Source organism: Prenolepis imparis, unplaced genomic scaffold, assembly GCF_030444845.1.
Source record: "Prenolepis imparis isolate NDT839.2.m4 unplaced genomic scaffold, iyPreImpa1.0 SCAF_8, whole genome shotgun sequence".
In the NCBI taxonomy this organism is placed as follows: Eukaryota; Metazoa; Arthropoda; class Insecta; order Hymenoptera; family Formicidae; genus Prenolepis; species Prenolepis imparis.
The window spans coordinates 5,308,493-5,326,933 of record NW_028141166.1 but is presented as its reverse complement, the minus strand read 5'-3'; the positions used below and the strand labels follow the sequence as shown (position 1 = coordinate 5,326,933).

The window sequence follows — 18,441 nt, the reverse complement described above, 5'->3', positions numbered from 1 at the left end:
TAGCCGCCAGCCTGCAGCACCGCGCTAAGTTGCAATTCTCACTTGCCACCCTTAACATCATGCGATCGATAAGCCGTGGTGAAGACACACCCGGGGGTGCAATCTGCGACAACGTGCTTACCAGAAGGTGGTGACTTGAACCGGGGATCCCTCTCAGATGTCGGCGTTATTGCTGAAAGTCGGTAAGACTGTGCAGTAGAAAAATTCGAATAACGGAGGTGGTGCGTTTACGCGGAAAAATACCGTACTTATTTCATTTTCGCCGCAAATATTTCTTCCATTTCACTTGCTTCCCCCTCCGATAGATGTCAGTGTTTGCAACGTTGCACAATAGGGTTGCAAAATCAAAACTGCATCAGCGGGGGGTGATTCTTTCGCTCCGGCACCGAATTTCTCTACTTTTGCTTCTTCTTCATCATACACATATAATATAAAATTAATATCTCGATAGGAAAATTACTGAATTATCGCTCATGCAAAAGCATCCAGAATTATATTTATTCTTTATTTTTTTATTTTCCTATCTCTTCTCATTTAAATTGTATGTTTATAATTTATATAATATTTGTTTACATAAATCTGCTGCTTCTAAATTTAGTTGAAACTGTAATAATCTTCTAACATCTCAGAGTTATTTAGAATTATTAATGATTTTATATAAACAGTACTACGTTTTGATAGCGCAAAATAAATAGTGCATATTAATTATTTTATTATTTTTGCAAATTAACGAGATTTAGTCAGAAATTTGTGGAGATTTTGTTCGTTACATCGTTTTAGAGATTTGATAAAAGTGCTCGTTGAATATCCGGATAAAAACGGTATTTGTAACGACTGTTTTCTGATAAACAGCATAATTAATGTATAATCGTATTGATAGTATAATTTCAAAAGTACCAATAAACATTCCGATATGTGTTCAGTGATAAATGAAAGCGACTCGCGTTAAAAGCAGCTTAATTCGAAAATGATATCTTATTTTGCTTTAAGGAAAACATGACATACATTAAAAATCTAATAACTATAAAATATCCTGCAATTGCATTGTTTTAATGTAAACTTTAAATTTATAAATTTATTTATTTTAATGGTTACCTTAATATTTTTTCTCTTCCAGAAAAAAATATAATAAGTATGACAGAAATATTAAATTTATATTGTGTGTGTGTGATCTCTATTTCTGTTATTTACTTTTTGAAATACTCAGCATGCTGTATAAAACGAGATAATACCGTGAGCTTTAGAATAAAAGGAGCAAATCTTGACTTGACAGGTAAAACACGATAGGTTCAAACGAAACCACGTTTCCAATACCCTCTTTCTAAACAAAACTACGAGCAATAATATCATTGTCTAATTAAATATCGATTAATTTTATTTCTAAGTATTCCTATGTTTATTTGCACACAGAGTCATTATTTATTTATAAAGAATCACTTAATATTTTATCGCTCAATTAAGCTTACTATTAAATTCGATTTAGATTTCTTCGCTCAAGTGCAATTAAAATAAAGAATTAACGCATTAATAAAAAAAATCATCCTGTCGTCCATAATGGCATTAGTTGACACTACGATAAATCGAATTTCATATTTGAATAATCAAGTATCGGAATATCGACAGGTATGCACGACAATACATGGATATTTTAAGAATGAAAAGCTTGAACTGTCTATACCGCGCCAATCGTAATAACGAACACTAGCCTTATTATTATTATTGCAGAGATCTCTTTAAATATACAAATTACGAATAAAATGTAATATTTTTATCGATAATTATATATTTTCGAAAGACGCGAGTGTGTTTTGCCATTTCAGCAAAGCATCAGCAAATATATAAAATTTCATGCAATGTCGTAATTAAATGACTCATCATCGTGCGATAGAGAGAAGATTTAATACATATATGCATACGAAATCGCTAATACAAAATACTTTGCGATTTATAAACGCATTTCACATGAGATCAAAATCATTCGTCAAAAATCTATCGGACAAACAGACTCGAGAGCCCGAAAATTTTGACAGAAGATCACCTGTGCGAGCCCTCGAACTGTCATCTTTCAGCCACGTGTCCCGCGTCTGCTTCCGATTGTCCGGAGTCGCTGCGCGATATGCCTCGGCTGCGCCAGCGCAAGCGATCGATATCCCAGACTGCCGGGGTTTTCATCTGTCGCTGCGTGACGTCACGTTGCTGCGAACCGAGCCAAGGCGACAGGGGCCGTAACCTGCCGAGGGTGGCCGAGAGAGTCGCGGTGTGAGTCGGGGTGGTGTGAGCGGAGCGAGCCGTCAACGCGAGAACGCTACTCGAGTATTACCGTCGAGTTTTAACGTAGTGCGTCCACACTACACCACGTCGCCGAAAAACGAAACGTTCCCCGCGAAAGTTCTCTCTCGCGCCGTCTCCGCGAGTCCCCGTGATTTTCCGCGAGTTCCGTTCGCCGACGTCGAAGCGAAACATCCGCGCGCGAAAGTGTCAGAGAGCTCTGCTCCCTGTGGTGTGCCTGAGTCCCTGGAGAACGTGCTGGAGAGACACGACGTTCGAAAAAGATACCCGTAAGTTTCAGCCGACGTTAGGAGAAGAGGGAAGCGGAGCGAAAAGTATTATGATTGGAGGAAACAGAGGGTTCTCAACGTTTTGTTAAATTTTTGGAGCGCAAGGTCGCGACGACCTTCGAACCGAGGGATACTAGATTCATTTCGCGTCGGAATCGGTCCAGTGGAAGAGCTGGGACACGAGGTCCGAGGTGTCCGTGACGTGTCGCGATACGCCGAGCTGATGACGGATCCGTCTGACCGTTTGCCGGCACTTACCACTGACGTGACGGTTTTCGTGCCGGTGCGGTGCACGCAGTGGAGAAGCGGACCAAGGAGAGAGCGCAACCGGCGCCGCTCTCGTCTGATCGCAGGCGAGCTGCAACCCCTTCGGGTCGCGGCGCAGCTGAGCTCGACCGGGCGCGACCCACAGCCCTACATTCACGGTCTGCGGCGTGACCTAACTTCAACTCACCCCACCTTAGACGAGGGCCTCGTCGCCACCCTCTCTATTCCGAGAACTGTCACAGAATCTTACGCGTTCTCCTCTCTCTCGTCAGCCATACATTTATTACATTTTCATTATTGTGTGCAGTGTTTGCTGTCATGCTAAATAAAATTATATAGATGATCATCCAGATCAAATTTTGCCGTCATCTTATATTTATATCGATAATAAACATATGTATTATCTATATCTGTATATCTTAGATGAAAAAAGGAATAATGTTCAGATGATTTGGTTTAGAGTCATAGCACATGAAAATACTTAAGTAGTAGAACTTAAGCAGTAAGCGATAAAAACTTATAAATGAAAGTATTTTTATATCTCTTTGAAACTGTGTTTAAGCGGTCTTAAAAATAATATTATCTAGATGAATCGCCATATAATTTTATCTTTTATCTAGATATGTTTAAAACAAAATCATCCTCATCTTAGCAAAGATGAGTTTATATATTTTCATCTCATCTTTATCTAACTAATTTTTAAATCATCTAAGCACAACACTGATTATGTGATATATTTTTCATTCCTTTATTCCTGTCAATTTTAAAATTAATTTCTAGATATTTTTATTATCGAGAAAACGATAATGAAATATGTAACTTATAAAATTTTTTAAATTAACAGCTCGTGTTTGAAATTCTTTTTTCATATTCTTGATAGATAATTTTTCTCATAAATATTATTAATTTAAATGAAAAGAGAGAGAGAGAGAGAGAGACAAGGTGGATATCTGTGCATTTTCACTTTCTTTACGGTCTTTAAATACTTACGAATAAGAAATGTGTTAAATTAAAGTGTTAGCGGCACGTAAGCTTAATTAATTATTTAACTGACCTTGTCGAGAGGAATCAATCATTTATATAACAACAGTCTAGGGAGAACGCCTTCCGATGATAGTGCCATTAATTAACGAACAAACGATTTGACGGCCGCAGCTCGACCTCGTTATCATTGTACTTAATAACGACCGTTGCGATATGATAATACTGCACCGCTGAATGCGAAGACTTTATGAGAACGTCTACTTTAATATTCACCCGAGACACTGTGGCTGCACCGAAAGATGCACTTTCTTATTAACAGTTCACCAAAGTTCTCGCGATCAATAGCTGCAATTTTTCTCGATCTTTAAAGAATCTCGTAAAATGCGCCAGCATTTTATGTTATTCGAATATGACAATTTTTACTTTACTTATAAAGAAACGTATTAAATTTATAATTAAATCATCAACACGTATATATTTATTGCATAGAACTTCCGTTCGCGAAATAATTCAAAGCATTGCGAATGATATTTCCATTATTTTATTCGAGATTCTTACAATATCACAAGGGTCGAATCGCGCGAGGTAAATAGAGTTTGGCGAGAGTAAACAAATCCAACAAAGGGAAGACAGTGTTCTAAAAAGCAAACTTCAAAGAATATCAGGTAAATAGTGTGCGATACGGCGAAGAAAGCAGATATAATATGTAAAATTAAAATTTTCAATTTGACAAAATTGAGTTATCTTCGGCGTAAACAAGAAAATTGAGTTTACGATAAGGATAGAAGGTTGCCATAACGTCGCGCAGCTCTTTTAATACGTGTAAACAACATCGGAAACCAAACAGATCGTTCCGGATTTAACACAAATTACTGATTGAGCCTTGCAAAAAATTCGACACACGTGCGGACAATCGAGGACAGTCGAGGAAACGCTCCATCATGTGTGTCGAAATGTTATGTAAATTGCAGTTCTATTTGCATAATTGATTAACTTATAGCTAAATTAATGAAATAATGTCAATTTTCTGCTTGTTTATACACAATAATGACGAAATTAAATTAAATAATTTTTATTAATTAAAGTTGCGAATGATAAATAATTTCTATTGACAAAATTAGAAATGGGATATTATTCAAATATATAGAAGCGTAACAAATATGTAGAGTAATAAATAAAATTATATACGTCATGCGAACAAAACAGAAATAAAAGATCAATTATACTTATGCTATTGATTTGCGACTATTATATTGAGATTAAATTAAACTTATTGAAGTAAACTTTAAACTTAAAATTTATTTGACGTATAAATTTTATTCTATAATATAAATAAATAAATTTTTTAATTAGTGATAAATACATTACTTGCGATTTGTCAGTTAAAATGCATTAGAAGAGTTAAAATTAAAAATTAAATTAAAAATCTGTATTTTTATATAATTTTAAGCTGAAAAAATTCCATCTAAACATTCTTTACATTTATTGAACATAATATTAAACGCATCTTTTTATCTTATCGTTATACAACTTTATAAATAATGCTGGATTGATACGTGCAGTTGACGAGGAAGTCGTGGTCAATCGTGTCAATATATACACTTGGTGTTGTTATCAGCAATATATATAGATACACAATTTAAACCATTATTAAAAAAACATAATAAAAATAAATAAAATAAAATAGTGAAAATATAATTATATAACGGTGTATATATATATTTATATTTAAAATTTGTAAACTGCACGCGTAAATACCATAAATCTATGATTAATATTTCTCTAGTATCTATCCGAAAGAAATGCAATTAATAAAAATACATTAAATATCCTTACTATATAGCAATACAGATGTGTAAAGAAAGTATATATATTCAAAGAGATATCACACATTTTTTCAATCTTAATCGAATCTCCGTTTCCCCTGTCAATTTGCAGATAGTCGTGTCAACTCCACGTCAACCGCACGTCTCACTTCCTAAACAAAGTTAGGCAGTACGTAGAATAAACGGCATTCCTCGTTGCACCTGGGACGGAAACGGTGCGGATACGCGGATCTCTCGAGAAGACGAGACTCGCAGGTGGACCTCGAAGGAGGAGGAGGAGGAGGAGGAACTCGAAGTCAGGAAGGAACGGTGGACGCGGAGGAATCGGGTCGTGAGAGTTCCGGGCGGGATAGCCTTTGATTGTGATGTGGTGGAGCCCCCCGGGGGGCCGCGGGGGCAGGAGGTCAGAGGAAGATCGGTAGTGAGGGCAACAAGCACGGCTCGGCTGCCCCGAGGCGAGATCGCCGGCAGGGCGGAGGACGAGGTAGGATGGTGTGACCTCCGGCGTCATCCCGCCCGACGCGGAGGTGGTGCTGGAGGCGGCGGCGGAGGTGGCGGCGGAGTCGAGCAGCTGCTGCCCGACTCGGAAGAAGAGGAGTCGACGGCGATGTCGAGGCAGCTTCGAGGCGAACGGGACCACGTGAGCGGCCGCGACTACCAGGAGGGCTACCTCGGTGACTTTCGCGACCTCAGGGATTACAGGGACTTCCGGGATCATCGAGAGCCCCTCGACATCAGGGACGATCGAGACAGGGAAGGACCGGTCACCGGCAGGAGTTATCGGGACGACTATCCGGAGGACTACGATCACCGTCCCACCGCTGCATCTACCTCGGCGAATCTCACCAACAACCCGGTAAGTCGTGGCTTTCTTCCTTTTTCTGCGAAAGGATTATACTTTTTAATGTCTAGTATCAAACACAAAAACTTGGATGTTTTCATTTTGTTAAAAACAAATAATAATATTGTATAATTTAAAAGATTACATAAACACACAAGCGATATTGGACAAGAATTTGCAATCGCTAATTGAGCAAAACTTATCTGATTGACGCTCCGTTTAATTTAACGCCTCGAAAGAACCGTCAGATTCAGGTAGCTGTCAGTCAAACGCAGTCTTGATCAATAACGATGAAACATTTTTATCAAATATCTAACGTGTATATCGTTTACGTAATTTTTTAAATTAACATTATTTTTTTAATAAAATCAGAACATTAATGTCCTCAAGTTTTTTCTTAATATTATTTTTGAATTAAAAATAAAAATATATTTTCAATTAATTAATTATGCATAATAAATTTTAAAAAATGTTAATTTTTTTACAAAATTACCTAAATATCTATACTCTTCTTTTTCTTTAATTCTTAAATTATTTTTTATATTTTAAATTTTATCTCTAATTTTAATTTATTCAATATTTTATTTTAATAAAAATTTAAATTTTATATTTTTTTATACACATTAAATATTCATATTTCTTCTACCCATTATTATTATAATTTTTTTTTAATCTTTACTTATTTATTCTTTTTCCTTTCTATTTTCTTTTAACCTCCCATTAAATTAGATATGAAATATAATATATTTAAATATTAAAAATAATAAGATATTAAAAAGATATATATGAAAAATAATAGATATTAAAAAGAATAATCTCTGCACGCGAAATATATACGATATATAATAAGTTTAGGGTAATTATAACTTGAAAACACACACATCTTCTTTGCCTCGCCGGCCAAATAGAGCATATTGCACAGTGTGATAACGTCCATCTCTCGAAGGCTCTTTCTCGGTGGCATTGTTTCTTGCAACTGCACCGTTGTGCAAGGGAAACGCGGTCGTTTCTATTAAAAACTTGCTCCCATGAGCCCGCTTAAAACTTGAACAACTATTTGTATAGCGTTACCCTCCCCTTTGCCATGAACGAGAAATACATAGTTGTAAACTTGGACTATCAACAGCAGTTTCAAATCTCATCGAAATTTATATCGTAGGCAGTTTCCGCTTCTGCATATTGCTTTTCCTGCGCGATAATGTACTTGTATATTACACTCTCTCCTTAACAAGATCTTTATGCAGGAATTCAACACGCATAATATTATTAATATATACAGGATTAAATTTTCTTTTAAACATTCCTTATTTATAACATAATTATTTACGCATATTTCTTCTCGCAATACATATTGTGCAAGAAAGTGTGCCATATTTGCATTTGACGCGCCGGCTGATTTTATGGCCTGGCAGCTTCAGCTATTGATTGAAAAAAAATCTCGTTCAAGTGTGCAAAACATAAAATCTCTCCGTCTGCAAATACATACCGTTAGAATGAGATCTCTCGGTGTTTCCTATTGGCGGACAGATCGCGGTACTCGTTTTATAACATTGCGTGCACATCGTATTGCACAATATTGCGCTTCGCCCGGCTAGAGGCCATCAGTACTTATATGCTAGAACTCTCTATATCTTGTTATATGGAGATTTCACTTCTCAGCTCCGCTTATGCATCTGCGCTTTTTCTTATCGAACAATAAAGTCGAATTAACTTAACTGTTGATTAATACCATCGTTACGATCTGCAATAACTATTAATTCTGGAATTCCAAATAATCGTTCCATGACTCGCTTCGTCGCAAAGAAACACGTGCTCATTGATATTACTATCGCATGCTTTTATATGGCCGCGTATCTCGATCGTGATTGCTCTACGCACGGATAATCAAGACGGAATCACTTTGGTCCCGCAAGCTAATTTTTTTTTTTCACATAAACAGATTTTTGTTTATCTTTAATAAATAGACTGTTCTATATCTTTCTTCTGTAATTTTGAAATTTTTGTAGCAACATTCTTAAATTTAATGATTTTTTTCTCATCTTTTTATTTAACTGTAAGCAATTCTTAGATTTCCGCAGAATGTTTCATCCTTTTTAAATTATTAAGCCGTTCAAGCATCTTGCAATTAATTATTAAATTTCTTTGTTTCTTATCTCATCTTTTGCTATTCATTTTTGTGCATTTTTTTTTATTTTTTATTCTAGTCACTATTCGAATTCCTTGTACTGCGATATAACAGCGATATAAATCCATGGGTTTTCATTGTTACTTTTTTTAGTCAATAGCGACTCGGGTTTCTTGCGTTTGTAGTGTTAAACTCGTGATTTCTCTTTTACCATTTTTTTTCTAGCTACTATTCGAGTTACATACGTTAAACTTTCGTGACTTTTCCTTTATTATTTTCACTATTCGCATTTTCTGTGCTAACAGTGATAAATTTGTGGTGTTCTTCCTTTTCATCTGAAGGGGTTAGCTCACCCTCATAGGATCTAAAATAAGCATAAATTCAAGATTTTTTTTAAGTCAACTACTGCATAGAATTAATTTTTATGATAGGAATTTATTATACAATAATTGAACTACCAATTTGCAATTTATTAAAAAGAAATAAAAAATAAATTAAATAAATTAAAATAAATTTTAAAAATTAAATAAAAAATATAACCTGTGGAATAATTCCCACGAAGCTCCGATAATCTGAAATCAAAAAGTGAAATATTTTTTTGTAAATAGAATTGCTTAAGTCTAATGTATTTTTTTTATTAAGAATTGGAAAGTGGAAAGCGGCGTGATTAAAAAAAATTTAGCCTTAAAAAACGAAAAAATTTATTCTAAATAAATAAATTAACATATCGAAAAAAAATCCTACACCATCATTAGAAATAATTTAAGAATATTTATGTCAAATTTGAAGTCAATCAAACTATTAATTCCGGAGAAAATTTGTCTTGTCTTTAATCTGTTATTAGCATCAAAAAGCTCTGCTTCTAAAAAAAAATCTTCAGCTTTTCATTTACAAAACTCTGCGACGCTATCGAGCCTCTTTTGTACCTTGTTGTGCCTGAAATTCTGTACTAGAGATGTGAGCCGCATCGACTTCTTGACAGATTAGGATTTACCGGTTTATTTCAGAAGTTTTATCGCCTTTATGAAAGAGCTAGAGTTCACACTAGTCGGCTCTGAGAGATAGGAGTCACATACAAAATCATTAATCATTAATTGATCTAAGTCCACGAATACTTGCTTCTTCAAAATGTACATCACCATTACATGTTTTATATTTAATGACTAATGACACTACTAATTGCAGAAAAAAATGATCTAATATATTGAATCGATATTCAAAATTTGAATCAATAAAGACATCGATATCTCAGTTAAAATCTTATAATTGACCAATCTTCTTATATATTTACATAACTTAGCTAATTTTTAAAATTTCGATATCGGGCTTAAAATATTTTCTATTAGACTTTAAATTTGACCCTTTAAGCTGCTTTCCGAATTTAGCTATTAAATAGTTAATATATTTGTTTCTTAATTTTTTTTGCTTTTTATTTATTTCTTTCTCTTTTACATTTGTATTATTTTTTTCATTATTTATTTGCGGAACAACACAAAAATTAATAAAGAATCACGCACGTCGAAACAGGCGAATAAAATTTACGAGTTTGGCGAATTCGGCTATTTAATTTTAACTTATTGTTAGACACATATTTCGCCAATAGAGCTATAATTCATTTAATTAATCAATCCATTTACTTCTGTGATTCCCATTTGAGGATTTTTTCGCATGTATTATTTTTGTCTCTATGTTATGTTAACACATGACATTATTTAAAAAAACAATTAAAACAAAAATTTGATAGGAAATAGATTAATCTCACTTTCATTTCCCTAATTCAAAAACACATTTGGTGTTCCATATAATAAGAATTGCACTTCTTTACCAAAAAGGACGACCATCGAGTGAACGTCTGAAACATACAGTATAAGACTAACGATTCTCCTGGTCGTTGATTTATTTTTCGGGCTTGATAGTTTGTTTCAATCCGAGATACATATGTCTTAAAACATCTGATTTCGGGAAAAATTATTATACCTTTCTGACGATCCATCTTTCTACGAGCCTGAACATAACAATACCATAATTTTATAAGATCTAGCTTAATTGCAAGACTTGAATAGATTTATAGGATACTTCGAAACTATTTTTTACAACTGCTATTTGTCCGTTCGCCAATTGATGGGCCTTACTTAGTCGTAAACAATTTTATTTGTGAGAAGCTAGCTCACGAAGTTTTCTCTTAAAACTCGAAAGGAGGTCAAATGTATTACAGGATGAAATACAGCGAAGCACGAGGGTGCCTTTGAGAACGAAGGATCGACCTGTTTGATCATAGTGTGCTCGCTTTAGACTCTCTTTGGCATCCGTGGTAATCGGTATCGGCGCTCTTCATTTAGCGTTCTTATATTTTTAACAGCGTGTGTTCTCGATACCGCGTTTGCACGTGTCTTCTCATTTGTATTTGCATTCACCGGCGTTTCTTTCCCTGCTCTTCGCTTCTCGAGAGTCAGACTCGCTAATGAGAGGGACGAGAAGGCGGAGATGACAAGGTAGAAAATGGAATCTTCCCTCTCGGATGACACTTTTTTAGCGAGCGAATATGACTCAGAACACGCGAAACTGGGTCAGCTCTGTACGCGATAACGCAATTCCGATATATTAGTTTGTTCGAATATAATACAAATTAATTGCCGTTCGGTTTATACGAGGAGTGTTTCACTGTTGCAATACATGTACATTTTTTCTGGATCTACGCATTACTTTGCATTGATTTACAAGCATAAAACAATAATAACCCAGACAAGATTAAAACGTCTTAAAAAGTAAAAATGATGTTGTTATGATGTTTTTCTAATATATATTTTACTAAATATTATAATTTATGAATCATTAATAGTTGATATTTAATTTGTCCAGATCTAATCTAACTTTATTTGTATTTTGTGTGTGTATAAATTATATAAAAGAAATTTGTATTAAAAATGGTTTTTTAAGTTGATTTTTAAAAATTACTGGATCTTTTAATCACGAAGTTTAAAACAAGACATTTTTTTAAACTTATAAACTTGGGAACACGTAACTTTTTGTTACATCTTTATTATAATATAATATTTTAATTTAGGTGTTCCAACTAAATATATTTGCAATATTAATTTAAAAAAAATACCTATATTAATTTTAATTTTTTTGCATAATACATTGGTACTATATAAATTACAATAATATCTCATAAATTTATTTTTCTTAACATTTCTTTTTATAATCAGTCTAGTTACATTTTACTTACTAAATAAAATAGTACTAATATTTGAATTATACGGCGCATTACATGGAATTACTTAGAATTCTCGGTAATTCGCAATATATGTACAAATATTTGATAAGTGAGACACCCCTCGCGTTTATATCAAAGTGCAAATATTACTTCATATCGTACAGCAAAATTATAGATATCTTACAACATAATTACACAATTTATTGTTTTGCAATTAAGAGATACTGCTGCATTCATCCCGAATATCAAAATTGTTTTTATCTGAGCAACGGTACCTCGGTAGCGAGATTAACTGGCTTCTTCGTGACACGAGTAGAGTCACGTTGAATTTAATGTTCGCAATCCCGTTGACATATCTTCGCATAATCGTACTATTGCACGGTCGACTAGGCGAGCAATCATTTTGCTATCATTCGATTTGTTCTAGTCAAGTCGAGAATGTAGAACGATTTAATTTCTCTCACCTTCTTCAAGATTGATGCATTTTTGTTCAAACATCTTAAGTCTATGCGTTTTTAGAAATTGAAATTACAAATTAATAATCTTTGAATAATTCCCCATGAATCAATCATTAAAATGTGCTGAATTAAGGGGGTGGCGGATTTAATTACTTTTTAATATATTGTAAATTATAATAATTTTTTTAAAGAACTATAAAACAGGATGCTATATTTAAAAAGTTCTACAGATAATATTGTGCAGAATTTATGCGTTTATAATCAAAATATTCGCATATATTCATTAATAGCATCTCGTTCAGAAAATTCTATCGATGATCGGAGGTGATCAGAGTCCACTCGATCATCTTATTGAGATGTTACGCATGTCAACTTGTCGAATTGCAGTAACGCCTTCCGCTCGTGATCATTCGCGAGAGAGTCGCGCGCCTCCTTTAATCAATATCGTTAGGTAACGGCACGGGCGTGTTCGTATCCATCAGACTGGGCGCATTTATCATTAAAACCCTTCACTTACACTGATTCAAGAATCCCGCCATGCCTCGTAATCGTACGTCTGTAATTATGCAAATGCCGGCCGCGCGTACGCAATATACGTACAGCCCCTGATACACGTGATAATAGTGCGGCAACTTAAATGAGCTCCGCAAACTGAATCGTCATCAGTTGTCTTTGCGAATTAATCGCGTGAATTAATTATGCGTGAGGTGTTGGATAAACACGCGGCCGTTCGAAAGTGAAAATTGCACCCGGTCGGGAAAGAGGTGCGTAACATCGCCAGAAAATTCGCCCAATATGTAATTATACATATGTCTGCGCGCGCATTGTTCGCGTATATATTGTCAAAGTTCCCGATTGACATTACACGCGCGCATGTGTGTGTGTGTGTTTATACGTCATATATACTGCACTGCAGCGAGCGGAAATCGAATCTATGACCCTTCTACCGATGATACTGTCGTGTTCTAGAAACTTTATCAAGTTAGATATTTCATCTCGTGTTAGACATCTCTGACCTTATTGTATACAGATGACGAGCAGAGATGTTTTGCAATATCAAATCTTTTTATATAACGAGAGAAGAAAATTATTAAGATTTGTATATTTTATACAGACGTGTGCAGATTATTTATTAGACTCAAACATATTTTTATGTTGAGATTTCACACACAGTTATATTTTTTGCTTTTTCTAATAGTCACGTTTATTTAAGTTTTATTTTTTTTTTTTTATAAAAGATTGAAGATTTCTTTATAATTTTTTGAGCTGTAGATTATTCGAAAACACCTATTTTAGTGATGAAAACTCATATTGAATCGATCACTGCGTGTCCATGATGTTTGTGTCACATTATCGCTGATATCGATTGGTTTTATCGTATTAGTTTTGTACAAATCTAAATAATGTACTATATGGACAATAATATATCTTTAATTTTAATTAAATTGCAATTGTTGTTTGATAACAGAGAATATTTTTGAATAATCGTCAAAATTTTGAGGTTTGGAGAAGAAAAGATCTATTAAAGTGATCTATTTACTAAATATTGAAATATAATTTTGAATATTCTATATGTTATATAATTAAGGTTACTTTCTCAAATAAATTATTAAATTAGTAAAAATGTTTGAGTCTAATAATCTGCATATGTCTGTATATGTTTCTACCTTACGATCAGTGTTGTGCTTAGATGATTTTAAAATTAACTAGATAAAGATGAGATAAAAATATGTAAATTCATCTTAGATAAGATGAAGATGATTTTGTTTTAAATGTATCTAGATAAAAGATAAAATTATATGACGATTCATCTAGATAACTTCCAGATAATATTATTTTTAAAATCGCTTATGTAAACAGTTAAAAAATGTAAATAAATAAAAATGTAATGTAAAATTAAAAAAATGGAAATTATAAAAGAGATATAAAAATATATTCATAGTTTTTTATTTATAAGTTTTTATCGTTTACTGCTCAAGTTCTACTATACTTAAAATATTTTCATGTGCTATGAAACTCTAAATCAAATTATCTGAATATTATTTTAGATAATTTAGTAAAGATAACACTTTTTTTTATCTAAGATGCAGATAATACATTTTTTAATTATCTATATAAAGATAAGATAACGCCAAAATTTCATCTAGATGATCATCTATATAATTTTATTTAGATAACAGCAAACACTGCTTACGATGGTAGTAAAACTTCATTTGTTACGTTATGCAAAAATTAAAATAATTACAGAACAATTTCGGAGATAATATAACTACAATAAAGTTTATTATATTGTAGACTGTCAAAATTAATTGACGATACACTTCGTCTGTTGCAATGTGGGATATTTCGAGGGATATTTTTGAATGCAAATTTAACTACAACTTGTTGCGACAATTATAATTAAATATGCATTTATCTGCATAAATTGGAAATATCGTATCTTGTTTTTTCTTTTCAACAAGTTATATAATTCAGACATACGATTTGAAATGGGGGGATATAACGAGGAAGTCCGCAGTGAAAAATTTTCGATTGACGTAGGATTGCGTTAGCATTAACATCTAATTGCCGCAATGCGCGCATGTATAACTTGAAAGTAGAACGTTGTTGTTACTGCTACCGCACGCAATTAATATCTTTCGATCTGCATGCGAAAAAGCGAGCCATTACTCCCGTAATAACCTCGCTGCCCCGAAACATGTACAAGCCGGGGATTTTCTTAAGTATCGGGCCACCCACGCTCGTTTCTCCGGCGAGAAGCGATAATCCAATCGGTCGTTTACATCTGTAAATTTATAAGATAATAATACCGTGATACGTGCACGCCCGTTTTTCATGCTTAACGTAACGGAGAGAAAAGTAAGAGGAAAAGTATATAGCATGATTTCCTCAGCACACAATGTCGGATTGCGCATTCCTTAACGTTATGTCAAAGTAAACATAGAAAGGAGAGAAAAATTTTAGCCCATAAAATGAGATATTTGTCAAGAAGATGATTATGAGATTTATTATCATTTATTGATATAGTGATGGGATAATTAACAAAACTAATGTGTATCTGAAAAATATTTTTGCAAGAAGAGTCTAAAGATTCTGCAGCAACAAACATATTAAACATCGTGACAAGCATAAATATCATCGAGAGAGGAAATATCGATAAAAAGGCGGATAAAGAGTAGCTGTAGCAGGTAGAAAGAGAGACGGTCTCTCATCGTCTTCGGCGAAGAGTTTCTTCAGGGTAGTGGGTCTCTGTGGTGGATCCCGGACCCGGTTCGAGCGAATATAGGTCAGTGTACAAGCGGGCAGGAGCAAAACGGCTGGATTTTTGCCCGTGAGCATGTCTCGATCCTTCTGGACTGCGAGCGAGTCTGGTTCAGTGTCGGGGATTCTGTGCTAACGGCCAAACGGGTTTGCACGAGCGTTCCCTTCCTCCTTTCCGGCTCCACCACTCTCTCCCCTCGTTTTCTTCTACCTATACCGAGAAAAGATTCCGAGAGACCGAGCGTGTCTCTCTCTCTCGGGGCCGAGGATCACCATCGAAATTATTGTTAATGGGCCGCCGCGCGAGTGTATCAACATGGGCCCCTGGCTATCCGTGAGCCTCGAAGAATCCGTCTAATGTGTTGTATCTTAATGCCTCTGGTAATTAAATACTTATTGCTCTCGATCGCGATTCGTGTCGTATCTTGTTTCAAAACGGTAAGACTGTCTCGCGAGCAAAAGACGGCCAATAATGAGCCAGACGAATCGAGGAGACTCACTGCGAATTTAGCACTACAAATTTTATCGCGCTGTCCTTGCCATTCTTTCAAGATATTTTACTTTTTTTTTTTTTTTTTTTAATATCTGGACTATTATTTTTTTAGATGTCTGCAATGAAATGTATGCATCGCAAAAAGAAAAAGAGAAAGAGAATAATAATAATTTCAAGTTTCTGATTACGAGAGACATGTATTGTGATTAATAGCTCACGACGCTGACTGAAGATTAAAAACAAGTTTTTATATCGCAATTTAATCTTTAACATTGTAATATCTAAAATCGCATTAACGTGATTTCGAATATCTCGCGTCTTGTTAAATGGCAAGAGGCAATCTATACTATTAAGGTGCGACGTAGCACTTGAGTACTCGTTGGCGCATAGCCAATAAGGATCAAGCCAAGACGGTATATCGATCTTGGATTGTGTCATCTCTCCCTCCCCTGTATGACCATGAATTCTGATTTCGAATTCGCAGTTGCATTCTGATTCTTTATTCTGATACGTCGCGAGTGCGTGATGCATCTGCTAAAGAGATGTGTCTTCCGTTATAAATGATATCATAAGGAAGAAACAAAGTAACAATCGGGTAAATTGTAGAAATATCGCGATTATTCGCCATTTATCATACACATTCAATATACCGATTAAAATATATTTGACCGGTCTTCCTCGAAATGCTTAATAAATCGTCAGATTTAGGAACAGCGTGTGCTAATTAAATAATTATTTCATGATGATCAATTAAAGCAAGAGATCGCTCTAGAATCTAGAATATAGCCCGTCTTTTTATATCCTATCCACTTTTACGCGCGATTTAATTCATTGGCTTATATGCGCGTATAGATTCCGAGGCTGCCGGTGTGTAAATGATGAGAAAGTACGTATATCGCTTCACACGTCAACCGGTATAAATTTCACTGAGAGAGGTATTACTGATTTAACGCTTCGCATTTCCTGCTTTCGATTCGGAGCAGGGCGCTCCGCAACCGATAACGTGTTTTAATAAATAGAACCGATCAACAACGGTAGACGCAACGCGGAAACCGAAGCGCTTAGGCAACATATTTATAGAACTCACTACTTTCAAATTAGCAATCCCGACCGAATAGTTCACGATGGCAACATTTCTCATTATCCAATCGCCAGCCAGACATCCAGTCCGCTTAATATTCTTAGTTGAATCCCGACCGTTTTGTCAATTAAATTAATTATAATTTTTTCATCGCTTAAACATATATATTTCACGTAAGATATATAATAAGAAATGGATGTACAAGTAAAATAAAATGGAATGAAATAAGATAAATAAAATTTATTTTTATTTTTTATCTCGAGAATAAATAGGACAATAGATTGTACATTGATTACACCGACAAGAAGAACGTAAGAGGAGGAAAAAAAATTGAAAGGATAAAAAAAGCGGGACAACACCCAGGGCCTCTTTGTTGTCCTAGTCTGGCTACACGCGGCCCACATTTAGATTGTATTTTGTTATAGTGCGCGTACACATACACACACACACACGCGCGCGCAATAGTTTTACTTTTTATTTCCTTCCTTCGACTTGCAGTTCTTAAAACACGTTTTAAGCCACATAGCCTTTCGCTCCGCGCAACTCCAAACCCACACATACAGTCCTTGGTGTGCGTATGCACGCATTATGCGTTGCGCAGCTAGTGATGGGATTAAGGAAAGAAGTAAAAAGATACAGAAATTTTTTGAAGTCTACATAATTAATAAGTTGCATTACAATTTATATTATTTATCAGTCTCACATTATTATCAAGAGGATAAATAATTTAAATAGGAATATTCATGAAGTTTAGAACGCGAATTTGCAGTTAGACATTTATAATAGCTTTGATGACGCACAATTCGTCTCTATCTCTATCGTAGCACAAAATATCTCTCCACAAAATGCATTATTCGTCAACGTTGTATTATTCGAATCGTGATAATATCCTGTCGCGGTTTCAAGCCAACCCTACCTCCGACAAGAAACCGAGGTGAGGCTGTTTTAAGCGCAAAACGTCGTCGCCATCAACGATGGCTGATGCCGCTTCTGTGTCCGGTACACCTGCGGAATTAGCCGCGAAAAAAAGCTCTCATTGGGCCGCGTGCCTCCGAAATTGCGGAATTATTATTCTTCTCGGAATGCCCTGGACATGAATGTCGCCGGGTTGCATTAGAGAGGATGCGCAAGGTGAAAGGGAGAGAACGCGTCGGGCGAGACGAATGGAGGACGAAGGGAGAGAGAATCGAAGGGGGTTCAAGTCGGTGAAAGCATGGGGGGACACCTTGGGACTTCCCTCTTCACGTGATCGCGTTATGCCTTTTGGCCAAGTGGACGGGGCACGAGCGAACGATCGAACGTGCACCCTCTTATGCACCTGATCGGGGCT

General features: G+C 35.1%; 1 protein-coding gene across 12 annotated transcripts in view; it reads left to right on the top strand.

Annotated features, from left to right (window-relative positions):
• The window catches only part of Ca-beta (Calcium channel protein beta subunit), an 89,406-nt gene continuing 70,965 nt past the window's right edge, over positions 1-18,441 (top strand). For 6 of the 12 annotated variants that reach the window (XR_014425877.1, XR_014425876.1, XR_014425875.1 and 3 more), the window contains exons 1-2: positions 2,287-2,558; positions 5,748-6,491. Coding sequence is in view for 8 of the 12 variants with exons in the window: in XM_083044219.1 (XP_082900345.1) it covers positions 6,243-6,491 (249 nt within the window). In the remaining 4 variants the exon portion in view is untranslated. Of the gene's footprint in view, positions 183-2,285; positions 2,559-5,747; positions 6,492-18,441 lie in introns of those variants that run through there. The other 6 variants (XM_083044217.1, XR_014425878.1, XM_083044216.1 and 3 more) reach the window with 6 other exon arrangements.